Genomic DNA, 27,801 nt, shown 5'->3' on the forward strand with positions numbered 1-27,801 from the left:
TTGCGGTGGTAGCAGACGATTTCTTTTTTGGAAGCCGCATAATTGGAAACGTCGCTGTGAATATTTCGCTGCTTTCCCTAAGTTTTTTTCTTGCAGCGATATCGTCGAAAATGCGAAGTTTACTTTCAAAAACATTAAAAAAGCGCACCTTAGACCCCTACGTAAGTGGCGCCCCCATCCCAAGTTTTGACGACGACCGCTTTATATTGCTATATTATTACAACACTAAGATATATAAGTATTTACACAATTTTTATTTACTTTAACGTATTTTTTGTCACCTATGAGCACCAAAAACGTAAAAAGCTCGCACGCGACAACCCTACGTAAGGGGCGCCACCGCCATAGTTCCGACGACGGCCGCTATCAATGGGATCGCCGATAATCCGGCAGGCATATAGAATATATAGGAGGCTATGCCCGGACTATACGTGCGTTGTTCACATACTAGTGTAGTGTTTACCAAACTTTACATGCCCCTACTTCAGCGTGCCGACTCTACCAGCGGTGATTGTTGTGACGGGCCGGAATCAGTCTGCCCATAGCACGTGCGTGAATGGAAGATGGTTGCTGACTCTCTATCCAAATTATGATATCGGCATCTTACTGAAGCTGTTCTGTACTAGGATATTTGTCTGACCGCAAGTTCATTTGGCAGTGCAATTTGTGGATTATTTGAATTTTTTACACACCATGAGTATGGACTCGTGACTAAGAAAGTCCTTGTGAAACATATTTTTGCGATTTATTTTCATATCGTCTTCATTAATAACCACTTTTCTCTCTCCTTTATCGCGGCGCAAAGTAGATGCCTTGAAGAGCCCACCTCTCTGAAATTCCTATAACTTCTTCACCTCTTTCTTGACAGGTTGCATGGTCAATGGGTCTCGCTGGCAACTGAAGCTATTTTTTACTCGCCGTATTGCAGTGCAGATACGAATTGCGCCAGCAGTGTAGGGATGAAATCCTTGACATCTTTGTTCCGTTTCCTAAACGACGTAAAAATTAAATTATGGTGTTTTACGGGCCAAAACCACGATCTCCCGTGGTGGGGGACTCCGGAAATTTGGACCACATGGGGTTCTTTAACGTGCACCTAAATCTAAGTACACGGGTGTTTTCGCATTTCGCCCCCATTGAAATGCGGCCGCATGCATAGCCGGGATTCGATCCCGCGATCTCGTGCTCAGCAGCCCAACACCATAGCCACTGGCTAAATGACGTAACTGGGCATCAACGTGTTCTGTACTGTAACACAAGTCAAAGCGACTAGATATTGCTAATCATCGAAGCAAATCTCAAGTAGCGTATCGTGACCAATAAGGCTTGATGGTCTCCTTGAACATTAGATTAATTCTATTTCACCACGGTGTTTCCACAGCAGGGACTTTACCTGTTTGCAAGAAGTGCACACTGCACCAGATCACAGATCACCAACATAAGATAAAAGAAGAGGACATTCCATATCCTCCCTTTTCTCATGAACGCTGTTATGATGACATCGGGAGAGCACCTTACTTCGTCACACTTCCACTTGGTTACGAGCGAGTGAAGTCCTACGACAAGTTAAATCTCGCTTTGTCTGAAAGATCTGCCAAGACGGGGGTCAAAAACGCTGGCTTACGTAAAATATACTTAAGAAAATGTAAACTTAATTTCTCCACCCCAGCATAGAAAAAACGAAGAAGGAGAGAGCGAGAAAAAAAAAGAAAAGCCAGAGAGGTCTACAAGCAGCCATAGAAAAACGAAGAAGGAGAGATCGAGAAAAAAAAGAAAAGCCAGAGAGGTCTACAAGGAAAAAAGTCCGGTAATGCATTTATGGTGCCATTATATGGAGGGGGAAGCAGAGTAATGAAGAGAGAACCACATGGGAGCCGCGTTATTGACAAGTGGGGAATGCAAATGAACAAACTCCTCCGCATAACTTTCAGTTTTCGCAACCCAGAGGCCACAAGAAGCTTCATTGGATCACACAGTGATTAAAGGTGCACGTAGTCTTCACTTGGCAGTTCCTCGTCAGTGAGCACGCCATTCGTTTCTTTTGTCGACAACGTCTCGCGGTATCCGTAAGAGTTCAGCGCCTGGAAGAAACCCTCTGCACTCTTCAGCTCCCTCTCCAAACGGTCGTAGTCGTACTTCTCGTTCGTCCCTTCGTGTTCCTCCGAAATGACGTCATCCGGCACAAGTTGGTGCAATTCTTTCAAATTGTAGCCAAAAAGGCGAATCTGCAAACATAACGTACGTCAAATAGTTACTGTTTATTGCAGTAAATGTGCTGGTGTGATCGAGAGAAAACAGAACCGACACCAATTATTGGCATGTGACAGATTGGCGCTTATAAAATGCCATATCGCTTCTAAAAGAACTTCTTCTTGGGCAAGTTGGTGCTGAGGTTTCTTAGGTATACTTGACTGTGGCCCGAAATTTCGTGAAAAGGAGACAGAAGAAAAGAGAGAGTGAAGCGCCATCACGAAATGTTTTTCGTGCCACAGTCAAGTATACCAAGGAAATCGTATCGCTTCATATAGAAAATTATGTGTGGTAACAGAATATGACGTAAGGAACATGAGACATCATTAGCATCATTATTTTGTAAACACGTGTAAACATATAACTTCGAAATAAACACTTGGTCGATCGTCGGTGTTTGTGTTGTGGCCTCTTTTTCGCGTCTTTGTTTGCACGCTGCCTTTTCAACGTGAATCCTTACCAAATCGATCGGCTAACTCTTTTCGTCATTTTATGTCAACTGCTTGAGTAAAATATACGAGATAATAAAGTTGTGCGTCTATGAAAGTTTCTTTGGTAGAGGAACGGCACTTCATCATGCCGATAATAAACACAGTGAGCATGTAGTTGAATGACTCATTCGTTGCAGCTTGCAGTTGTTTTCAGTGCACACGAATTCTTCATATGGACTTTTATTCTCCACACTAGATTCGCGTCGAGCTTCGAATAATTAATGTGTTGCGAAAAGTACACGTCCTATGGCATTCTTTTCTATGGTGGGTTCCAGCCATCAATTTCAATGTTCAAGCAATATTCTTTGATTCAGAGATTGGTATTTTTTTTTTACTTCATTCAAAATCATCAGTGACAAAATGATGAAAACTTGAAAGAAATGACCTGTAGAGAAATCTTACCCGTTTCGCTAGTTTTGCTTTAAGGAAGGTCTTGGCAATCGCATATAAAAAGTCAAACACTGGAGGATTGTTGATGATGTATACTTCCTTCAGACGCCAGGGAAAACAGTCCTGGAACATGTTTAAGCATGTTTCCAGGTTATCTGCCTGACGAATGCGCAAACCAAAGCAATGATAATAACAGTAGCGCTGTCCACACACTTTATTACACAACCTCATGGCTATAGTTTTCATTGAGGTTTGCATCAGCACCACATCCGGCAGGCAAAAATACTCACAGGAAGAATAAAAATCTACGAGCGCCAGGATAATCTCTACTAACGGTCATAAAATTTAACACTTTGGCGCACAAGAGAGGAAGCGAGAGTGCTTTTATAAATAAATCGAGTTGAGTGCGCAGTTTGTAGAACTTTTCGACATACGTTAATAGCCCACGTCGCAAGGGATGAAGAATTGTGAGTAATAGTTTGAGATCTCTGAAAAGTTCAAGGAAGTGGCGTTTTTCTTGTTCAATGAATCTGGCGTTTTTCTTGACTCTCGGCAATGCTGGCACGAGGAGGGGTCATCGATTTTCGACCAGGTGCCACAGACTACCACTGCAATGACTGTTACAAAAGTTTGGATGAGGCCGTACCACATTTCATGTTCATGCAAGCAGAACCCTTGCATTAACAGAGCCATAGCCTCCTCATACACACAGATGTGATTTAGGAGTGCTCGAACACTGAAATTTCCGAACCAAATTGAAGTGGCATATTCGAGAAAGATAACGTACGAAATTCAGAACGAATACCGATTGATTTTATTTTTCGAAGAATGAAAAAAGAAACGTTAAGTTTCTGTAGAGTCCCTTTGGTAAGAAAATGCTTATTCACAATTTTTCATGCATGCATCTAACGCCGTTCATAACTGGACGTTTAGTCAGTTGAGCAGTTTGTAAATGAGAAACAAGTGTTTTCAATTATCTTGCGCACCGTGACAATAGGTGCTGTCTCAATCCAAGCCCCAGCGACAGTCTTTTTTTTTTATTGCGATAGCAATTATATGGACACTCCAAAGCAGATTTCTGCCGTCGGCGTCGTCGTTTTTAAACTTCTGGATCGTAAACAGCTTGTGCACCACACCGCGTTAATCGCAGGAACTTATGTTTGCTTCTTCATTACGAGAGGTAGCTCACCCTGGCGGCCACGTGAGCGCGTCAGCACTACTACGCGCGCGGTGATTGGCGTATATATCTTTAAAAAAAAGAAAACGTCGTAGTCTTTTGTGTAAGTACTTTGTCTGTGCGTTAGCGCACAGCGTGGCTGCGGAAGGAGACCACCTACGATGAGCGGGCCGCTGACGCCAAGCGTAAGCGTGCTGCCTAACAGGACCGCGAGGCGCAAAGAAATGAGAACCGTCCATGTGGCCCCGATCTCACAAACTTGGAAGGTTTCACCGGAGCAACGGTCAGTCACCACATACACAGCATTCGCTGGTTATCCACCTAGATAGAGTGGAATGGCACTGAACTTTTTTAACAGCGGAGCTGTTAAAGCCGACCATTAGTCCGTGATGCGTCGGAGAAAATGTGGGCCGATCCTGGCGGTAGTGCAGAAAGGGTCCAAGCGCAATGGCACATACCCCAGTGAACTAGCGAAGCTGAGCCTGCCTAAGTTTAGATAAGCATGGTTGGGACTACTTAAGCTTAGTCAGTCATCGATAGCCAACGGATTGCCAATCAATAGTTAATCGATAATCAATCAATAATCAGTAAATTTCGGAAAATGCTGGGATGACTTGGTAGGTGCTTAGTCTAGCCCAAATACGTGGCCAATACCTTGCGCTAGCCAATAGATAACCAATCAATAGCTAATCTATAATCGATCAATAATAATAAATTCCGGAAAATGTTGTGGATGACTTGGAAGCGCTTAGTCTAGCCCAAAAGCCAGGACTAGCTAGGTGCCCATCAGCTCCGCTGTCTCTTTAGCATTGCGCCTCCAGAGCAAGCTACGCTAAATTTTTTTAGTCGCTATCTTAAGTTTCTGCATCCCTTCGGCAACATTTATCTGATTCAGAGCTGTTCTCTTTCTCATTGTCGTCCCTGCGTAACACTATGCTGGACGAATCTGGTTATAAAATGTTTAGCTCTGCAGAGAACAAAATGCTTTGCACTTACCTGTGTAAGACTGATGAGCATTCTTATAGCAGACGGCGTGTAGTGAGCCAAGTGGTAGATGTTGAGGCCCTTTAAATCTATAATGCACACGATGCCCCTAACCTGAAAGTGTTCCCGAAGGAGGAAGTACTCGCAGACTGCTAAGCCCACTCTGAAGTAGTCGTTCAGGGAGCAGATCTGAGTGTTCCAGGCTCCTAGGGGCAGCGAGAAAAATCGAGAAAGAACATTGTCTATAATAGGACCAGTTTCATCATCCGACTTCTGTTAGACAGAGCAAGCCCTTGGGAAATTTTTAATACGCATTGTACCAGTACAGAGCGCTTGGTTGTTTGTTTTATTTATCTCCTTAACGGTGTTGGGACTCAGGGTAGCGGTTAAGCCGGTGATCCTTCAGACATAGGGATGATTACGTTCGGGAGTAGAAGCGAGATGAAAAGGTTTATTCTACATATTAACAGTGGCTCCAGATATGAAAGCCCACTACATGTAGGAGCACTTTGACTGTCTGACTCCCTACATGTCTTAGCACACATCAGATCATGTCAGGACACACGAGGACACCAAATGTGTCCGCTTATAAAAGAGTCGTCTTCCCTAGTTCACCCGACTAGGGAATATCAGACCTTGGTGTGGCCAATCAGAGTGGTCGCATTGTTAACAGAACTTCACCTCTAATGTTGCACCCTCGCCCTCGCATTAGCCGCAACGGCAGGGCCATCTGGGAAACCGAGATCGTCGCCGTTCCCATGGTAGCAATTCCACGAAGTTGGCCCGTCGCATCAATCAGTGACACCTCCGCGATGGTCAGCTTGTCATGATCGGCGTAGCGCACTTTCGTCAGGTAGGCGGCCACTGATGAAGTGGTAGGCATCGGGGGAAACACGCAAAGAATGCGCACTGCCGATTTAGGGCGCTTGTTTGCCCGTCACGTTCTGTGTCGGGCACTGTCACCGTCTGGGCGACACTGATGATAGCGGCTGCCTCGATGGAAACAACCAAAGAATGCGCCCTGCCGATTCGGGACGCAACAACGGGTAAATAAGGAGAAGCTTCGAATCAGCGCATACTGATCTTTAGAATAAAGCTCCAAGAGGCAAAGGAAGTAGAAAAGACGTTTCTACCTCCATTGCCTGTTGACGCCTTGTGCTGAAGATGAATGTATACTAAATTATCCAGATTTTGGTTCTCTTGCAGCCTAGACTGGCAGAGTAATCTTTGAAAACCGGGTTTACAGGGAAAAACTATTCTCATTGCTAGGTCAGAAATTAATACGAATCTTTCCCTTTTAAATTTGCTCGCCTACTGCGGCGCCGATGATGTCAGAGAGGCACAGCAGACGACCAATCGAGATGGCCAAGCGAATGCCAAAATGTCACTGGGACTCTTCGATTAGTCGTCTCTGGCTGTTCAAGACTGCCCGATGCCTAATCACGAAAACAGCATTAAAAAAAAGGAAGATAACCATTTTAAAAAGCCAAAGAATTACCATACGCAATAAAATTACCCCTAACAGTCCCAGATATCCCGTGCTCTCGCGTATTCAGGTCATTACTTCAAAAAGAAACATATATATATATATATATATATATATATATATATATATATATATATATAAAGTAAGCGTATAGCTTCCTGCATCCAGGCCAGTATTCATAAAAACCTCTCGTCCTAGATTTTTCCGCGAGCGAAACTTTCAGGCAATCGTGATGCTACTGGTTAGCGAAAACGTCTGACCAATATCAAAGGGCACTTACGAATGGAAACCTCTGCGCATTCGGCCTCCAAGGCATTATCTGTTAATGTCGTTGACTCAACGTTTCTACCCGTTCCTCAGGGCTCATGGCGTACGCACGCCTTTGCCGAGCCTCGGGACATTGACGAAAAGATTACCTTCGTTCCTCAACGGTGATGGCGACTCCGACTGACGCCGAACATCACGTCGCTTTTCCAACTTCTGTTCTTTTTCTGCCACAGATGTATTAGCAGCAGGCTGGGCCACCGCTTCTTCTACCCACTTCTACCCAGAACATTTACACAAATTAGCAGAGCTCATTCTTTGCAGCAGAGGCGCACCAGGTAGGGCGCTTCAGGTACGGCGATCACCCAAAATTGGGTCAGTAAACCAGAATCTTTATATGATAACATGCGAACAAAGAAAAACCCCGGTCTGCAACACAATGCTCCGTTTTAAAAGTCCGGTCAGAAAAAGAAAATACCAAAAGCGATGATAGTTGCGCAAGATAGAATACTTGTAAGCTGTTTGATGTCATCTTCGGTAACAAAGGTAGAGCGTGCGCAACGTGAACGTCACTCGTTATCATTATTAGGTGTATAGGGGCAACTGTGAACGATACCTATTACGAACTTCAGTTGTAATTCGGCATTGTAATGTATGTTTATCGGTGTTCACGTTATGTTACGTTATGTTGCGTCATCCTAGACAGTTTGTTTTCCCGTCTCTCCGACCTTGACGTCCATCTCCATCTCGGTCTTTCTAATTTGCAACATAATACTGTATCTTCTAAACGGCTCGCTGAAAAGCACGTGATGGTGCCGGTCTTGGCATTTCATCACAACGGTGCGGTTTCTCAAATCTATCACTACTACTTCTACATTAGCGGACATGCCAAGTAGCACCATGAGTACAGAACAGACAACCCGTCATCGGAAACCACTTTCAAGAGCCATCGAAACGAAAACCAACCCACCGTGGTAGTTCAATGGCTATGACGTTGCGCTGCTAAGGTCGAGGTTGCGAGTTCGACCCCGGCTCCGGCTGCCGCATTTCGATGGGGGTCAAATGCAAAATTATTGTGTACTTGGAGAAGTGGTCAAAATTAATCCGGAGTCCTCAAAGCCACTGATATCCCCACGCCTACTGGTTCAATTGCTCAAGCTGGCAGAAAGGAGCCAATTGAGACGCGGATTTCAGTGATCTTTTGTGTGAATGGTTATTGAAAGTAGACGTGTGAGTGCAGTGTTAGGAAGTCTCAAAGTACATGAGGACATTCTCACTGCATTCGACTATGTCCTTAAATGGACAACAAGGAGAAACGCGGCACTAATGTTGGATGGTAGAGTGCTCATTGCAATACTCGCGCTCGTGCTACTGCTCCCGCGTTCGTGGTCGTCGTCTGCTTTTACAGCTTGCTGCGATGCCGCTAATCATTCCAGCGTAGAATTTCAGTTCTCTTCTGTTGTCGTAATGGGGAGGCCATTACGCTTTTACGGGGGTATGAGCCATTGTTTAAGGGGGTATCAGCCATTCATGAGCAACTGACGATGTGTCCAAACGCGTTCGAGCAACGCCGCCGCGAACGCGCTTGGGAAAGGGGTCGTCGTCGACGTGCCGATTCTACGTGAGAGCTTCCGAAGCCCAGGCGAAACGTCAGCGAAGAGCCACAGACACCGAGTTGAGAGAGCGCGATGTTGAGGTCAAACGTCAGCGTCGTCTTGCCCTCCAGGAAACCAACAACGGTGGTACACGCCTCGGTAACGCTAGCGCCAAATTTCCAGGTGCGACGGCGAAGTTTCAACGCGAGTTTCTCAACCGGAACGTTCATGATAGACATGTTCGGTTGGGTGATGCCCAACTAGGATACGCTCATTCTCATCCTGGGGACAATATTCACTACAGCAGACCCACCATAGTCACAGCTTCGCTGGCTTCCATCTTCACAGTAGTGGAAGGGCTCTGAATTTTTTTGGTTGCCATCCGTGAATGAAATATGTTAGCGCCTCTCACCACTAACGGTGAGTCGTTGTCTGAGTTTGAATTAAAAATTGAAAAAAAAAATCCTAGCAGGTTAAAATTCACTTTAGCGCACATGTTGAAGCCCAGCTATAGGGAAGCCATGTCTTAACAGAAATCCTAAGACAAGCGCCATTTCCGATATACTAACCTCCAAAATAGGCGTTACAGTTGGAGTTTCTTGACGCACGCTTTTGCGCCTACTGCTATAGCTGGAACGACAGTGTATTTCGTTCCATACTTGAAGGCTGGATATCTCGAAAGTCGTGCTATAGCCTTACGATTTCTTATAAACAAACACAGCGACCACGGTTACTCTACGGTTAGGCAGACGTACTCGCTGAAATATCCTGGGACCATGGTGCTGGGCGTCTTCGATGTGCAATGCCACGCAAGAGAGCTGCTACCTTTCTCTAGATGTACTAGCCTATATTACCACTTGGGACAAACTGAGCGATGGACACGTCAGCGTGATTTTGCGTGCGTGCTGTGAATGTTCTTTTTATTCTCTTTCACTCGTCTTTTAGGCCCCCTTTTCCCCTTTCTCAGTGCGGGGTAGCCAACTGGGCTCAGCCTGGTTTAAGCTTCCTTCCTTTCGCAATTATCCCTACCCTCTATTTCTTGCGGATGCCGAAAAAATTGACTGCTATTAAAGAACGTTTCAAATCCAACACTGTAATACAGCTGCAGTTCCGCCACATGACTTCCAGCAGTAAAAAGTTACCCTCATCCGCGCACGCTATAAGGCTTTTCTGAAAGCTTGATTTATGAGACTTATTTTATGCTCTACACTTTGTTTCTTTCAGATGCGAGAGAGAGAGAGAGCACAGAAACACGATCCCAGCAGCAGTCACACATACTATGACACCACAGCATCAGTTGTAGCACAACGAACACCAATTCAGGCTACAGCCACCTGTGCAGATAGGTTAGCCTGAAAAATCGTCCCAGTCACCCAGCCTTCGTCGCCCTCAGCGGCGATGGCTTAAGAGTTCGGCATTCCAACATGATTTCCTCTGATAACGGTCTTTGATCAAAGCACGCTAGCGCCATCGATGGCACAGTGTAGCGACGGCAGTCACTCAAAACGTTGTCAAAGAGTCTTCTCGCGACCACAATCACCACGCGAGGCGTCTTCGCCCCATCCGACGCGAAAAGCAATTTTCTTATCTTTTTACCTCCCCCTCCCCTGTTGCCCACTGCAGGCTAGCACAACGAATTTTTCCTTCTGGTTAGCCTCACTGTATTTGCCTTTTTTTTCTGTATCTCTCACTCTCAGACGCAAAGTGTAAAGGATAAACTAATTCACCAAAAGGCAACGCATAGTGACTTCACTGGGCTTACCCATCTTGTTCAGCACAACCATTCTTCCTAGTGAGTCTGTGCTGCGCGACACCGTCAACAGCCGATGCTTGCGGCAAACGACGTCGAAAGGAATGCAGCTCGGAGTTAGGTCTTTAAACACTTCCGGATGGTCCCTTCGAACCTCGAAGTATTTCTTGATGGTGTAGAAAGCGGACTGCGCATCGTACTTGCGGGCTCGCAAAAACTTGACCAGAAAGGCTTCATCCGTGGGGCAGTACAACGATGGTTCACCTTGTTGGAATAGAAATGCGAGGAAAACAAGAGGTCAGAAAGTGCATGCAAGTGAACAGCTAGAATCACAGCGACTGGGGCTATAGGTGGTTGTGCATTGTTCAAGCTGTTTAACCAGGCTGTTTGGGAGCACTTGGCTAAAATCACATTAAAGAGAGACACTAAATGAGCTCAGACTGTTAAAGTATTACTTTGAAACCCCATTTTCGTCAATATCGTGGTAATAGAGTCGATTATTCGAAGAGAAAGGGAAGGTGATATTTTTCATTTGATTTTTGGGGGGCGCGGCCACCCCAGAGCCTTTACTTCATTGTGGCGTGTATTTATTTTAATTTACGCTTTTTTTTTTGTCTTGGTGCCGATGTTGTGGTGTAAAAGCCACTGACGCAAAGTTCGGTCTAGGACTGTTCTTGGACCCATTGTAGTGCACCAATACCCGTAAAATCGTAACTATAGACCCGAGCCCACGGCTTCGAAATCTATGACTTCGCGGCATGCTAGTGCGGTAACTTGAAGATGACGTCGCCACTGCATGGTCTGTCGTTCTTGCGTGTCTTCTGCCTTGCCAAGCCTGCTCTCGGGGTAAGAGTTGCTTATATTGTCACGTTTTAGTGACGTTGAAGAAACAGGCAGTAAGGAAAGCTGTGAGCAACAAAAACTAACTGTTTATGGACCGAACCTGTGCCCAGAATAACGAGTTACGCTCAGTGCACAGCGATAGCGACTAGCACGGTCGGCTATCATCGAAACCTGATCTGCGGGTCTAGCACGTCGGCTACTTATAGATTATAAATGTCTCTTCAAAGACTTCAGCGTAATTGCTGATGCTCGCGTGCCTTCGAGAAAGTGCAGCATTATTCGTGTGGGGGCATTCAATATGATTACAGAAGGTTCAGTGACAACAAAATGTTACTTACAAGCTGGCATAGCTTATCATAGCTTAGCTGTTTGGAAATTAGTGAAACAGATATAATCGGCTAGAATCACAAATGTTCGGAAACATGCAAGCGCGTCTTGCGCGGGGCGATGACATCTAACCTTTGTTGTCGGGTGAGATTAGAAGCCGGTGTTCTAACTCTGCTCCACGCCACCACCGGTGGACCATTGACCGGTGGACCATTAGAGTTACAGAATGGATACCAAGAGAAGGGAAGCGCAGTCGAGGACGGCAGAAAACTAGGTGGAGTGACGAAGTTAGGAAATTTGCAGGTGCAAGTTGGAATCAGCTAGCGCAAGACAGGGGTAATTGGAGATAGCAGGGACAGGCCTTCGTCCTGCAGTGGGCATAAATATAGGCTGACGACGATGATGACGCAACCATTGCGAATTGTTTCATTTAAAACAAACTAGTTTGCCCCAGCGAAATGACTATTCAAAGTCACAAAGCCATTCGCAGCCAGAAGAGCGAAGCTTAGGCAAATTCGTGGACTATCCATGCTTCCCATGCCGGCTGAACCGCAGTACGTGCAGCTCCCGTAGATGCTAGTGTCAGAGTTCCATCTGATAATTTGTATAGAAACTCTATCCTCTTTGTGTGTTTTGTTTTAGGTTTTGTGTTCTCAAAAAACGCGCCTGTAGACCTTTACAGCACCGCTGCTTGTTCGCTGCCATCTTCGAACACGTGATCGTGCAGCCCTTGAACACGTTCTGGCTTCGCCTTCACGATAGCGGACGACGGGCTGAGTAAATTCAGAAACGCGCTGTTTTCTCCTCATAAGTAAATTATTATTCGTCAGTGATTCGACGCTTTCGCTTGAAAGCGTGTACGGAACGATAGTGCCTGTGATAGTGATAAGTTACACACGGCCTTATGTTAACCCGATGTCGGTGACTGAAGTCGGTGCGCATGCGTGGTCCGATGAAGCGGTTTACTCGATTGCGCGAACTGCTTTTTCTTCGATTTTCTCGTAATATGCATATAGCTCTTACCACCTCAGTACTATGTAATTCGTCGTGATAGTTTTTATGTACGAGCAACCTGCCGGTAACATTGTTACCGCATTAGAAATGCATATGTTGTTTCTACTGCCTCTCGCTACCATGGGTTCTTCCGAGCAGGCAAGAGACTGACACTCTCCGGAGATGCATAAACAGAAACAACACCCAGAGCTATATATAGATAAAGGTCTGCCTACTTTGTTAAGCTATTGTTATAACCGAGTTGGTCACTCGAATAAGAAAGGGATAACAATAATTAAAAATTTCCCCTCAGATTGCTTTGAGGGTCTTGTGCTTTAACCAAGCTGCAGTCTTCGCTATTCTTTACGCACTCAGAACAAAATTTGCAGGGAAACAACACGTTATTTTTTAATCCTGTACTTGCCAGAACATAGGAACATTTTTCACACGGGGGACGTTCTCGGTTTATCATCATGACTGTATGCGCGATCCTCTGCGATAACGCGTACCTCCGAGCTCTGTCCGGTCGTCTTCTCCTGTTAATAAAGTGCGCATTACTAGACGCGAGATCTCCGTTAAGAAGCAAGACAATGCGATGACATCAAATAAAAATCGAACCTCATTAAAAGCTGTACATATCTGTAAAGATATCAATTCATCCATGGTAGAAAAAAATTTAGTTGCGGCATTCTCCGCAGAACACGCCAAGTCACGTTTCCTTGATACTTCAGGATACGCTGATATCGCATGGTGTCGGAGGACACTTTGTCAGGAGTATTAAGCCGCACTTTACTTCATATGAGCAATATGCTATCATATACAGTTAATAGAGTTAGCACGAGCCTATTTCTATTTTATGGTGATTTAGGCATTCGGTTGCGCTCAGAAGGCATCGCATGGCTTTGCAGCCGGTAGCGCCATCTCTTTAGCGTTCCGTAATCTCGCCGCTGTAAATGGTCTATACATCTATAATGCCAGTAAATTCCGTGCAGCGAGAACGACCGTTATGGAAAACAAACGGCAGTATAGCATGTTTTTTGCTGCCTGCTTACTGTCACTGCTTACCTGAAATAAGCTTACGCAAATCATTCAGAGCCGTCTGTTTTACCGCAGGCGTTTCTCCTAATTCTCTGCGTGCAACATCCTCCAAGGATTCAAGCGAGGCAGTAACATCCGGTGTCACCGCACTCATTTCAGTGGCCACTGCAAGATGAAAAACATACGAGATGCAGTGGCTGAGGTCGCTGGAGAAGAGCCTTGTGTAACACTGGCGGAGGTTAGCCAGTGTAAGTACCGACGGCTACCCTGCGCCGGGGAAAGAGTTAAAGAGAATAAAAGGTGATAGAAGAAACAAATAAAGCATGATATGAAACCAGCGGCAAATGCCAGCGCCCAATGAAAGGATTAATTAGGGCCGCTATCTTGTACGCGTTCGAAAAGCCGACGTTAGGTTTCGTTAGGATTGGTCTAGGCCGCGCCGATATCGTGGCCTAGACCAATCTAGGCCAATCACGTTCGGCGAAACCGAACGTCAGCTTTTCGAACGCGTACAAGATAGCGGTCCTTGGTTATGGTCTAAGAGGTTGTTTTTGGCATCAAAATTTATGGATTTACGCCAAAGTTCTGCTTGCAACAAAATCTGCTGGACTAGATGCAGTGATGATGCATTCCGAGCTGTGAAATTACTTTGAGTACAGAACGAACTATCTCGTGCTCTTGTCTCCACGATGTTTGTCTCTGCTGTAGCCATGTCTCTGTTGTCGCCAGAACGTGTTTGTAGGTGCACTCAGTCAAACTTTCGTTTTATATGTTTCTTATTGTACGTTACGCACTTAATAATACTGGTTTCTGTCAATGCGCACCAAAGCTTCATATCTCGAGTATAATGCATACGTAACCAAATGTATGCTATTAGATGTTGGCGATTCAGACGATCTAGACATGCCACTTTGACAGCCACTGCGAAACTTTAACTAGATAACACCAAGCTAAAGTGCCAAGAAATTGAACCTCCATTGCTAATATCGCTACTAAGATGATATCAAAACAAAATTTAAAAGCGAAGCATTTCTTTGCGAATCTCGTCGGGTTTTCGTGACCGTGGGTGCGGCGTGGCTGCTCTCTAGCCGAATAGGCCAAACACTCACAGCGGTGCGCGCGGCGCGCGTGCTAGTCAAAAACACTATCGCATAGTCAAAAACAATGTCATGTTCTGCCTAGAAGTTTTGTTAATACCGCTCAGCAAGCGCGGGGAAGATGTTTATTTGCTAAACTGATGTTGTAGTGCTTACTTCAGAAATACGATTGCTTGCCACTCGGTGGCGTTCTGTGTTGCCAGAAAGCCACCAGATCGTTTGAAGGGAAATAATGCTATTATACTGAATTTTTTGTAGCGTGAGCAACACTATTCGGAGGTTGAGCTGTTTCGCGTGGCTCCTGGAGAGCCGTGCTGAGCATGCGCGAAGAGCAGTGATGTCACACGGCGCACAGCTGACGCGCCGGGCGTTTTCCCGGCGTTTGCGCTGTGCGTTTGCCAGTGCGGTATAACCATGGAGAAGGAGAGCGAAATTGCTGCTCAACGGCGCAGAAGAGCGGAGAAGCTTAACTCATCGGATCCCGAAGTAATTGCCTGGCAATTAGCGGTTGAGCGTAGGAAGAACGAACAGAAGAAGGCTAAACGTACTTCTGACACCGGAGCAAAGGGAGGAACGTCTAGCAAAGCGGCGTCGCCAGGAGGCTGAGCGACGTGCCCGACCATGTCAGCAGCAGCAGCAACAAGACGCCGTCGATGATGTCAGGGCTCGCCGATTGACTGACTATACTGTGAAAATTAGCGAAAGCGCCAGTGCGACTCGGACCTTCGAGACGGACTTCGTAAACAATCTGTTTGGATATGTGTGCGACGCGTGTGAAAAACTGTGGCACATGAAAGACTTGACGCTGGTAAGTAGTGCTATGCGTGAAACGCTGAGTTTAGTGGCGCCGCCTGAGTGGGGTGAAATCGTGGCGCGGGTTTGCACAACGTGCAAGAACTTTCTCGTTAAGCAGAAGATTCCACTCGTTTGCGTTACCAGTGGGTATCGTTACCCGCCCATGCCACCATGTCTACTGGTTCTGAACGATGTGGCCGACTTAGCTCAACGTACGTATATCCTGGCATAGCCGAGCTAAGCCACTGCGACTCCGTATAGCTCTCTACAAGATTTGCTATCGGCAATTGATGCTTCGCCGTTTCATTTGAAACTGCGAAACTTACGTGTGGTGATAAGCAATACACCGTGAAAGAGGGTCAACAAGCGCAATTGCCCGCCTCGTCAGCTAGGCTAGCCATGTTTGCTCCAACATCGCCATAACCATCACCACGAAAGTTGTAGCGAAGTATTGCTATGATTACTGATGAAAAGGCCAACGTACCACGAATTGTCTTGATCTTGTGGGCTCCTTGTGTATCCTGTTCAAAGGGGCAAGTGGCGACGACTCTCCTAGGAAAGCTTAGAGTTTGATTAGGCCAAGTGCTCGCTCTCAGGCGCCGAACCTTTTTCTCCCTGCACGCCAAGAGTGCGACTGCTAGAAAGTAACAACTAAATACCTCAGAGGCTGGAGAAGGTATTTTGCTTACGCATAGAGTAAAACCGGAGCTTACTCTCACACAGCAGCCTTGAAATCAGGCTCAATGCCATCGGCTCTGCGCACGATTAGCTTGTATGTCTGAGATGAAGCGGGGGGGGGGGGGGGGGGGGGGGGCGCAGTGTCGCAAACAAAAACAGTGCTTCGAGAGCCGATCAAGTCCTTGCACTGTGGCGCGGCTGCAGACCCCGTTGCTATGGCATCCTGAAGGCGAGGGAACCGTTTCCCTGAGTTTGCGTAAGCGTCGTCAGCCGTTCTGGAGACAGCAAAAAGGAAAGAGCGCGTATAGGATAGCAGATTGTTTATACAGGGGTATTCATTTTCAACTTTCCTATAGTTGCCTTTTTGTTTTTTATTCGTAGAGATGTGCGCTTTGATTACACGCAAGCGACAGTTTTCGATTTCTGCACTGACTGTATTGCCCCGTCAATATTATTGCCGTCTCTTCTCAGCAGCTGCGGATGGCGAGGGGGGCGGTTTATCGCCATGCATACGCAATTACTGTCCACTCAACTGTGCTGTACGCCAATACGGCGCTGCCTACAATGAACAGGATACCTGCATATCGGTCATTTTAACGCGACAGCGTTAAGGACCCTGTGTCGCAGAAAATCCGGTGTCGGCGTCGGCACCGTCGCCAACATTGCCGTCCGGTGAGCGAAAATTGCCGTATATATTCTATACGGCACTTAAGTTCTTCTAACACCAAAGTTGCTCATACCTTGTCTTACAGCCTTTACAAAGTTGTTCATCGGAATTTTGAGGATGCTGGCCCCCAAACAAATGTTATGAAACATAGCACTGACAGCTCATGCATTTTATAGGTTAAATCTTGTCAGACTAAAATAATAAAGATGCGCAGCAATGACAGATCGGCCCACGCAAGAAGCCGCGTTTATACCAGAGAGAGAGGAAGCAAGGAAAAGAAAGGCGGGGAGGCCAACCAGACGAGCATCCGGTTTTCTACCCTACACTCAGGGAAGGGAAAGGACAATCGAAAGAGGAAAGCAGAGACAGTGAACACCGTGTGTGCACGCGGTACACACCCAGTGGAGGTGGCGAGAGCTCCCATCCAGAGGCCGCGACTCCACTCTGGCTAGATTACACGGACAGGCCACTACCCGCATCATTCAGGCACCACTGGATCATGAATGGATGCCGAATTCCTCCGGGACCCGACTTTAGAGAACCGACTCCCGCACTGTGGCCTCCAGTGGGCTGGATTGCAGGGGCGCGCAACCAACCCCCAGCTCTAACAGCAATGGTTATTGACTCTCGCCAAGGAATGCGATTCCATACCAAGGCTTCCAGGAAGTTGGATTACAGGGGCATACCAAAGCCCCCAGCCAATTTGGTATGGTTCCAGCTCGTGCGGCTTCCCTCGTGAACTTAGATGGAACTCTTCCTTGGATGCAAGCCGGGAGTACTCAAATTCATCCGGAATCATTCGTGTGTGCGCTGATCAACACCTTGCCACCAGGCAATGGGTTACAGAGGCTCGCGACAAACCTCCAGGCACGGACCAGCCATGACATAGTACAACACCACACACTATGCGCCACAAAAGAGATGTTTGGGCCGCTCCCATGGCGGTCATTTGCCATGTGGCGCCCCAAGCACCTATTGAGGTGGGGACACCTTCGGGTTGAGGACAAACACCTCTTCCCAAGCGTTAAGGTCCTATAATAGCCGAGCACCAGGCCGGGAGTGCGCTTGTGCGTATTTTGCCGGTAGGTACCCGGCGGCAGCACTTGCCTCCCACAGCCGCGGCGGATGCTCTTCAACAAGGCCGTCCGTGGTTGGACTAGAGGCGCCCAGAGACAAGTCCTGAAATATCATTAGGGCCTCTTTCGAGATGTGAACCCCACCTCTAGGAGAGCCGAGCACCAGCCAGGGAACATCTCTACCCATTAGAAAAACACCGTATATCCACGCAGTGAATGATGATGAGTGGGTGAAGCACCGGCCGGGGGATCATTCGGGCAAAACGCCGGAAGCGTTCTCCGGAAGCCGGAGCGTGGCGTACATATACTATATATATATATATATATATATATATATATATATACTGTACATGTGTACAGTATATACAGCACTTATATAGCCCTTGTGCACCACAGCGCCCCTAGCTACGCACGAGAGAGAGAGCGCACGTCGGGAACGAATGAGAAAGAGAAGGAGAGCACAGCTGCGCCTCTAGTGGGAGCGGCGAGTACTAGCGTGGCTACGACTGCGCGACGAGGGACAAGGCTCGACCCTAAGGAGCTTCGCCCCTAAAACCGGTGGGTTCCCGGCAGCACCAGAATTTGAGCTCGGTACCTCCCACATACGAGGTGGATGCTCTACCGCTAGGCCATCGCTGCGCTCTGGCTGTCTGTCTGTCTGTCACTCGATTCAACCGCCCGGCCAAAACCAACCAAGCTACTAGAACTGGGGGCACGGGGTCATACACGTCAACATTATACAGCGCAAAGGAAACCTCAGGCCTACTCGAGGCAGAATATATGTACATAACCGTGATCCGCAGCGTTCATTTAACTAAGAATACACATTGGACTGGTTTTTACGTTAGTAAATGAAAAATCAACGCGTTACAAATGGTGTCGAAGAGACGCTACGCGTTAAAAACAAGCCGACTGAAGCCGCGGCTTTGTACCCGGCTTTAAGCCATCAGTAATAAATAGCGCTCTGTCGTGTGTGTTCCTCTTTTGTGTCTCTTGTCTAAAATGTTGCGCATTCCAACCTCTAGAGATATGCTGTACCAACACGCCCAGTCTTCGAACAACCTTGGCAAGTAATAAAAGGTCCCAACAGATGGCGCGAGAGCAGGGCGAACGCGGGAAATTTGAATTGAATTCAGCAAGACCTCTATTGCATCCATCATGGGAGGAGTGAGAGGGGAGGGGAACAGCGTCAGGGGTGGGAAGGAAGAGAAGAGAGGCTGTTACGTATCAGAAGAGGCAGAAGACTATCGTCTTTCGACATCATTTGCAGCGAAGCAAGCAGATATGCTTGCTTTTTTGTTATCTAATTGGCTGACAATGAAAGCGGAACACGCAAAAGTAGACAGAGTTTCGATGAGGCCGAGATAGTGCCGTGAGAGTAAACAACCGAGTGAGGATAGGAGTGCATGAGTTTGCGATTGGTCTGCTTCCCCTTGCTTAGCTTGACATGGTGGCTGGTCGAAAATCACCGTTGCGTGCAACGGAGAGTTAAATGTGTCGCTAAAATATGTTCGCGGCGTAGGAGAGTTGGCAGAACCATGTCGTATGCGTACCGAAAGCGTTAGACAACGTTATACTGTCATGCAAAATATTTTATTATACGAAAAAAAATGCATTCTGGCTTGTAGCTCCCAGTAGCCATGGGTCAGATCGATCGGTGCTCAACCATCTTCTATTCCTTTCGGAACGGGGCTGTCTCCGCCTATTCCAATCAAAAAGTTCAGTTTTATTCGATATATAATTGCATCTTTAGTGCGTACACGTCTCTTTGACGTGGAGAGTTTTTGCGGTTTTGTGACGTCGCGTGACAAACACACGAAATGGGCGCTGCCCGAGAACATTGTGACTATAATTGTGACGAATAGCGGAGGGGGGCTAACGGCGAAAAAGGAGTAGAATCGCAGATAACTTTTTATTCTGTTGCTCGGCCTAATAATGCATCATCAGTGGGTACACGTCATATCAGATGATTGAGTTCGCAAATGTTTGAAGTTTTCCTGACGTCGCATTACAGACCGGCTCAGTGGGCGCAGTTTGAAAATTATTTAATGACCGTGGAGTGCTAATGACAGAAACGAAGTTGATACAGATTCGAATAGCTTTAGGCGTGTCACAACGCTGGTGCGATAAGGAACACCGGCAGCAGCGTTACAGGCATCGCGGCTTGATGGTGCACGATATGATACTGACGGCAAACCATCGGCGCTAGTCAGCGTCCAATGAAATGATTAGATAGATTAACGTAGGTATTCTAGAGCGCCCCTCCACTCAACACTCATCCTCGACTCAAGTAGATGGATCGCTGCGCCGCCCCTGGACAGAATTGCTGACTGCGCTTCCTGTCACTCCCCAGCGTTTCTTGAGAAGCATAGTGTATTCTTGGGTCGAAGGGTGGTGACGTGCGCAGCTCAGTCAATGTCCGGATACGTTACAGGCATAGTAGCGGTACAAGGCAGATAGAAAAGCTTTGAGGAAGAGAAGAAAGATTAAGGAGGTGTGCGCAAAAACGCCAGAATGAAAAGCATGTATAGCACACCTGATTAACTCAAGCAGGCTAGGTGACTATTTGTTACCGCCCCATTTCAAAGGGAAAGCCAATAAATCATAATCATTATCATCAAGTTGAAGACGAACTTCGAGTCGAGGATAGTTTGATACTGCCGGGTTAAAATTCGCTATCCGTTCTGCTCAGACCAGCGCATGCCCCACTTTGTGGCACCCAAACAGTTCCTCATAAGGAACGTGTGCACATAAGGCTAACGTATAAAGTGTGCACATAACGCTCTATCTATAAGCGAAGGCGATAACGCTGCTCTGGGGCTTTGCAAGAGCTGATTGAGCGGAGCGTGATGGTGCGTCCTCTTAGCTTCGACGTTTTTGCAGCCAAACGTAAGAGGCCTTCTTTTCTTCACGCGCGTGCAACGCATGCGTTGTCGATAACAGCACAGCACAGCACGGCGGTGCGAGCGCGCCTTGAGTGTTCATAGAACTGCTATCGCTGTAAAAGAAGAACGCGTATCGCCGTTGAAAGATATGCCTCACGTAAAACCAAGCGTCATGGAGCCATATTTCTGGTGTATTTTGTGGGGTCAACAAAGAAACCCTGGCCTGTTTTGTGCTTTCACTTATACTTACACTTGAACCGAAGTTATCTGTAATTCTCGTGCTCAAGTTACCTGGCTGTCAGCAACTGCACGTTTGCATGAAATGGGATGCCGGCATTGATAAACTATGTGGGGTGTTTCAGCTGACCTTAGCCAAGCTCTTCGACAAAAAAAAAATAGTTGAACAGCTTGGGGTGTAGTGGAGGATACCTCAAGCGGTTCATACAAAAAACAAAAACATATTTAACAAACATGGTACAAGATACGACCATAAGACCTACGGTGTTCGGTCGTCAGAAATTGACGAGAGAGGAGGGCGCCGTTGCACGGAGAAGGCTACAGACAAACACATTTTCGCACGGGACATTGTTCCACGTGATGTATCCCACATGCTATGCCTATACACCTGCAAGGAATGCTCAGCGCCGTGCACTCTCTACCATATCGTACGGGAGTGTGCGCACAACAAGGCACTGCCCCCGATCCCCCAACCCCCTACTCCGGAGCAGTGGGAGATCGAAGCTGCTGACCAGCTCGTGCCCTGAGGACCAGCTTCGACTGGTGGACAGAGCGCGACGGACCGCGAGGGAGCACGGCGTCCTAGACTGTGGATGCCGCCCACCTGGGGACAGCCATCATCGTCTGCTCTTTAAATAAAGTTTCTCTCTCTCTCTCTCTCTCTCTCTCTCTCTCTCTCCTTGAGCAGCTTGGCTAACCTTAGCTGAGACAAATAGTAAAACATATTATGTGCTTTTTTTTTGTCCCTAGTATTAACATAGCATGAATACTAGTGAGAGAGAGAAACTTGAATGGATAAAATGAAATTTTAGGTCCCGTGGTTGGGGACCCTAGTCCAGGGTGAGATTCAACTTTAGGGGGCTCCTGGCCAGAGCTGCGTCCGCTAAGGCCGAGTTTGAAATACATGTCAGACTACCTTGTATTTTTTTCATGGCACCATGAACAAATTGTAACCCGTTGCACAACGCGTATCGCACTCATGGTATATGTTTTTTCTTCTGTTTTTTTTTTTTCACTATCAGCAATAATTGCCTAAGATTACCAGTCATTTGTTGCAAATAATTTGGTATCCAATAAAACATATTTTTAGTTTGAAACATTCTAAAAATTTTATTGACAAATTGACGCAGATACCTCAGCAAAACCGACAGGAACAGGGAAGTTGTTGCCCGATTTTTCGGTAACAGTCCAAGATGTCTTTTACATAAAAATTTCGCGATATACGCCGAATGCCTGCCTTCTACAAAATTCGCTTGACTGAATTCAGTGATGATGCATTTCGAGCTGCGAAAGGACTTCGAGTACTGGGTGAACTATACCGTGTGTATGTCTCCACGTCGTTTGTCTCTTTGCTGTCGCTGTTTAGATAGAGCATATCTATATGGTGGGCTTGGTTAGGCTTTCATTTAATATCTTTCTTATTGCGCCTTACACTTATTAATATTGCTCTCCGTCCATGTGCACCGAAGCACCTGATCCCGACTATAATGCATGCATAGCAACCTGTATGCTGTAATATGCTGGCGATTGAGACGAGCGAGACATACTACGGTGACTGTGACTGCGAAAACTTTGACTAGAAAACACCAAGCTAAAATGCCTAGAAATTCAACCACGATGACTAATATTGCTACTGTGACGATATCAAAACGAAATTTGATAAATTCAATACCTTCAGAATTGTGCATGTCTGGGATAGTGTATTAGAAAAAGACGCTACGCTGTTTCTGCCTAGAATTATTTCTGATGAAACTCCACAAGCGCGAGGAACATGGTTCATTTGCGAAATTGGGCTGCTGTGGTGCTTACTTAATAAAGACGATTGCTTGCCACTCGGGTGGCTTTCCGCGTTCCCCAGAAGGTCACCAAATCGTTCAAATGGAAATAATCTTATGTTGCGTCTGTTCCTTATGTTTACGTCTGGTGACAAACAACACCATGAAAGAGGCGTTACAGGCAAATCAATGGCTCGCCTCGACTGCCAATCTATACCCCGACTTGTTCCAACTTCGCCACCACCACCACCATCACAACAGTTGAAGCGAAGTATTGCTATGATTACTGATGAAAATGGCAACGTACCTCGAATAGTCTTGATCTTTTGGGTTCCCTGCATATACCCTTCTTTATGCAAGTAGCTACGGCTCTCCGAGATGAGCCTAGAGTTCCATTAAGCAACGTGCTCGCTCTTTAGCCGCGAACCTTTTATTTCGCTGATGCACTGCGACTGATCGATGTGAAGTCTAACCTACAACTAACTACCCCAGGGACAGAAGAAAGTATCTTGCTCACGTATAAAGGAGAAGAGGAACTTACTCTCTCTCACAGCGGCCTTGAAATCAAGCTCGGTGCCACTGGCTCTGCGCACAAGCAGCTTGAATGTCTAACATCCGAGTCTTGCTTGCCGTTCTCCGCAGAGTCGCAAAGGATGGTAGCGGAGAGCAGCCTAAATTATGAATACTTTATGGTGAAATTTTGCATTTTTATGCTAAATATGGGCGTGAAAATTATATATACGACAGTTCGAAAGGAACAATTAACATCGTTGAGAATGGGGCTTTGATTCTACAAAGGCGCACAAGTATACTGCGTATTATTTTATGTTAGCGTTTGGCCTTTACGAAGTGATCATAACTTCGTGGCAGTGCGTGAGGACAGGCCCGCAATGAAACGTAAGAAGCTTCCAACCTAAAAAAAAAATCCAAAAAAGTTATACTGCTTATGAGGACTGGCAGTGCGCGAACCTTCGCATTTGGTTATACTCACGCAGGTTTATCCTAATTACTTCGTACAAGTACTTCGGTGGTATCCACCTGCCCTTAGCAACGTCGTTAAATTAACTAGTGTATTCACGTAAGGAACACGTTTAGTAGGTTTCACATCGACTTGCCGAGATGTAGGTGCCCCACTATGAAACCGGTTAATCGTCAGCGCCAACGTTAGCCGACGCGAGATGAAAAACCGCAGTTGTGAAACAACGTTCACGTTCGCCTTCACCGAAAACAGCTGCTTTCGACATAATGTTGTGCCACCGGCTTTCCCACTGAGCGTGAAATTGAAAGTGCCTTGCACAACGCATTACGTTTGCACAATTTATCTCTCGGATCAGTGATGAAAAGTGAACAGAACTAAGCGAGTGCCAGGCAATGGGCCGTGGCGGAAACATGGTAGCATTAAAGAGAGTGTGGGGCTGGGGGTCTCATCGGGACAACAAACAAATAAACAAACAAAGTTGTATTGAGTTGAGATGATTTGGGCCGGTGCAATCTGCGATTGATGGGAATGCTTCAATGCACAAGAGGCAGACAGCAAGAATAGGAAATGCATGGAGATCAACAAGACGAGGCCAGTTTGTTACCCTGTATTAGGATACAAGACTGAGTGAGTTGGTGAGCGTTCATGGTGAATTTCTGTGCAGCGCTCACAATCACAACTTTCCCTTATCCTACACTGGGGTAAGGGGAATCATGTAAAGAGACTCTCTTGAAACTGCTGATAATCTCAGGATTCTTGGATATCAACATTAATTACTTCATTATCTCCCAGGTTCAATTCCGCTTATAGTCCGTACTTTCATATAATTAATTAAAGCGAATTATAGGAAGTCAGCAAGGGAAAGCTTTCTTAATTCTGCAATATAACATTACGATTTGTGCAACTAATGCACAAATTCACTTCACGTAGTCCACTTAGAGAGGTGGCATCGCAATTTCTGCTGCAGGCAATTTAAAGTAAAAGAAGTATTCAAACTAAGACCCAAACCCCTTGAGATCAATTTTGTGTGCGACGGCGACGAGCGAAGGCTTCGAGCGACGAAACGGGCCTTCGCGCGAACAGTTCACTCGTTCTTGTCACTCGGTCGCTCGGTTCTGGAAATCTAGAACTCGTCGCTCGTCGTCCGGAAGTGCTATGAGCGACAAGTCAATAGAGCGAAGCCGAAACTGGATGTACATCAGTCAAATACTACCGATTATCAGACGGAACGAGCGAACGACCAAATTTTGATACTTGCAAGGATGAGAACCTATTGAAAGACCTTCAGAAATATTTTATGCTGCCCTTTACAGGAAAGCACACCAACTTAAATTAATAAAACACGCGTCACGCCAGTTTCGGAGAGTACTTACTGCCCTCATACCGCCAACGTCGGGTAGACGTCGCTCAATCTCCTTGCTCGCATGGGGTTCGACTTGTAGACGACGAGTGAACGCGACAGCCATCTCCGTCGCGTCGTCGCTTGTCGCCGTCGCGCGCAAGATCGCTTGCATGGGGTTTATACTTAAAACACTGTCTTTCTGCATAAATTGTAAAATGCTCGCGTACTGTAATACCGGGAACTCGTACAATGTCCTGCTGCTTACATAAACCCATAGCGCGCGGCCGCCGACGTCAAACGAGTCTTCCAGGAGTACAACCTGCGGTATACTGTACCTCCTCCAACGCCAGCCCCAGGCAGCCGCCACACAGACCAGCAGTCGCCCTAGGAGACACCCACACGGTCGACCTACTAACTCACCCGCCCGCCGCTGCTTATCAGGACTAGCGCAAGCGGACGTTGTGCTTAGTTTCTTATATGCGAGAAACACGTCGAGTCCTTGACTTCGGACTCGGGTAAGTCCTTCTCGAGTTCTTCGGTCAGCGCATTCACCGCGGTTGCGCGAGAGTCGCGCGCATCGTTGCGTCAACCACGCGCAGAACCTCCGCTGCTCGTCGGTGGAGGATATCCTGCACCCCTCGGGCTGCACATCGAGCCACGGGAAGCTCTTCCGCACTCTGCTGAACTTTGCTGACGACGCCGGCTTGAACGACCGTCTGTAAACCCCCCACGCGCCTGCGGCGCTTTGGATGATGCTGCTGCTGCTTCCGCTGCTGCTACGCCTGCGATCTCTTTCTCTACGCTCTTATCTTTCAGTCCCCATCCCCCTGTGCTGCGCGGTTGAGGTGTCCTCTATTGAGAGACAGTTATCGCGTTGCACTTAACCCAAACTTTCACCCTTTCAACAATACTCTCCTTTACCGGGGTTGCACCGCTCGCACTGCTAATTATTTGAGTTCGTTATGCACAGAGTTACTGTGCGCTCACGTCGCGATGGCAACACAATGTTCCGAGTGACGCTCGTGTTTGTCTCTAGCCATTCGCTACACTATTTGTCCTAATTACCTCTACTGAACATGATTGCACGTATAATCTGGGCTATCGTATATCTGCCTATTGTCTACATCAGTACTCTGAAATGTGGGTAGCCAACCGGAGATATTATCTGCTTAATCTTCCCGTCTTTCTTGTGATTTTATATATCTCTATTTCTTTCTCTCTCTGAAATTGTAGTTGAGCGCCCTAAATACTTCATAGATGCTTTCAAAAAGTGTCCTCCGTTGCCACCGTTGAAGCTCGGAGCTATAGATGTTCACTACGCATGCTACAGTTAAAGCGCTAAGGGCACAATTAGTAAGTTTTCCCTGGCCGCTTCTTTACCATTTTATTTCTCTCTCTCGAGAGAGAGAGAGAGAGATTTTATCGAAGGAAAGGCAGAGAAGTCGGCCTGAGTTAGTATGGTATAGCCTGCTACTCTGTGCAGGAATCAAGAGGCGGAGATCAGGAAGAAAGACGGAATGAATGATGATGACAACAGAGTTCGAGGAATTCCAGAAGTACGATCTTGCAGCGCTGCTCATGGCACGGGCGCATGTCGATGTTGTGGAAATGTTCCAGAAATTCCAATGAACATTAATTGCATATCTTGTGAAGCGACCGTGGACGCAAGAGTCGAAGGTGTAAAGACCGGTCGGACATCAATCTGCATCTATAGAATGAACTGGTGACCGGCACTCATTCACGGGCGTATGAAGGCACATAAAGTCTGAGCTTCGTAAGTGTTACAGAAGAGCTGTAAGGAGCCGCTCAAGTACTGCAAGCGCCTGTAGAAAAGAATTAACTGCTGGCGTTTGGAAATCGTAACGAACTACGCGCATAAAGTTGAGTAGACTTTTCAGCCTGTTATGAATCGCCTCTTTTTCTTTAATTTCAGTCCATTTTTAGCTTAGATCACCCCTAGGTTCGTCAGCTTGTATGTTCTCTTTTTTGTGCAATGATTTGGTGCAATGTGGAGTACAGTGCGCGGGTCTGGATGGCAGCAAAGGCCATTCCACGTCTGAAGTGGCCAGTTGCGAAGAATGACAACCTTGCGCTCTCGTTGTGTGTGATTGAGTTGAACTAGGTTTATCATTTTGCTTGTTGGAAAACAGCACACGTGGTAGCAGAGAGGGCTGGTCTGGAAGGGAAAGTTCATCTCGATGGACGTTCTACGAGCCAGCCTTAAACGGCGCCTGCAGCACCGTCGAGCCGTTGCGGCTTGATCTGTGCGTAGACTTGTCCTGAGTCATCGTCCGAAAAATGCTTACTTTATTTTTTATCTTCGGCCACAGTTTTGATGCTGTCCCGAGGTTAGAGCAGTAGTTTGAAAAATTTGGAGTATGCTTAAGCTTCGCCTTTAAGAGTGGAACGCAAAAGCATTCAAAGATCCCTGACTGCTTCTCACGCTTCCCGGCAACTGCAGCTTTTGCAACCGTAATGTTTACTGGGGAACGCTGGCGGCGAAAACTATGCAAGAAGGCGAGCTTTCTGGTAGAAACGCGGCCTCTTGCGTGGGCTGATCCCAGAGGTAGCCCAATGCCGCGCCCCAAAAAATTACATTTTCAGGTCTCTGTTATTGTTTCGTACTTTAAATATTTCAGTGTGAGAAGATTTAACATAAAAGGCATGCGCTGTCGGTGTTTT

The 27,801-nt window shown here is 46.7% G+C and overlaps 2 protein-coding genes across 3 annotated transcripts in view; both read right to left on the bottom strand.

Annotated features, from left to right (window-relative positions):
• LOC125944709 (alpha-tocopherol transfer protein-like) overlaps positions 1 to 23,343 on the bottom strand; it is a 50,572-nt gene extending 27,229 nt beyond the window's left edge. Inside the window, exon 1 of the mRNA XM_049665667.1 lies at positions 23,106 to 23,343. Within this exon, the coding sequence (XP_049521624.1) occupies positions 23,106 to 23,139 (34 nt within the window). The 5' untranslated portion in view covers positions 23,140 to 23,343. The remainder of the gene's footprint in view (positions 1 to 23,105) is intronic.
• LOC119448653 (alpha-tocopherol transfer protein-like) lies at positions 1,771 to 16,115 on the bottom strand. Of its 2 annotated transcripts, XM_049665668.1 has the most exons (6): positions 15,965 to 16,115; positions 13,616 to 13,753; positions 10,400 to 10,651; positions 5,305 to 5,498; positions 3,144 to 3,254; positions 1,771 to 2,225 (listed from the first exon to the last, which is right to left on the bottom strand). In XM_049665668.1, exons 2-6 carry the CDS (start codon positions 13,740 to 13,742, stop codon positions 1,980 to 1,982), a joined length of 930 nt encoding a protein of 309 aa, XP_049521625.1. In that variant the 5' UTR covers positions 13,743 to 13,753; positions 15,965 to 16,115; the 3' UTR covers positions 1,771 to 1,979. The 2 variants fall into 2 exon arrangements, with proteins under 2 accessions (XP_049521625.1, XP_049521626.1); XM_049665669.1 differs by lacking the exon at positions 3,144 to 3,254.
• Positions 23,344 to 27,801: the final 4,458 nt, after the last annotated feature.

This window comes from Dermacentor silvarum, chromosome 4 (assembly GCF_013339745.2).
Source record: "Dermacentor silvarum isolate Dsil-2018 chromosome 4, BIME_Dsil_1.4, whole genome shotgun sequence".
NCBI classification, from domain to species: domain Eukaryota; kingdom Metazoa; phylum Arthropoda; class Arachnida; order Ixodida; family Ixodidae; genus Dermacentor; species Dermacentor silvarum.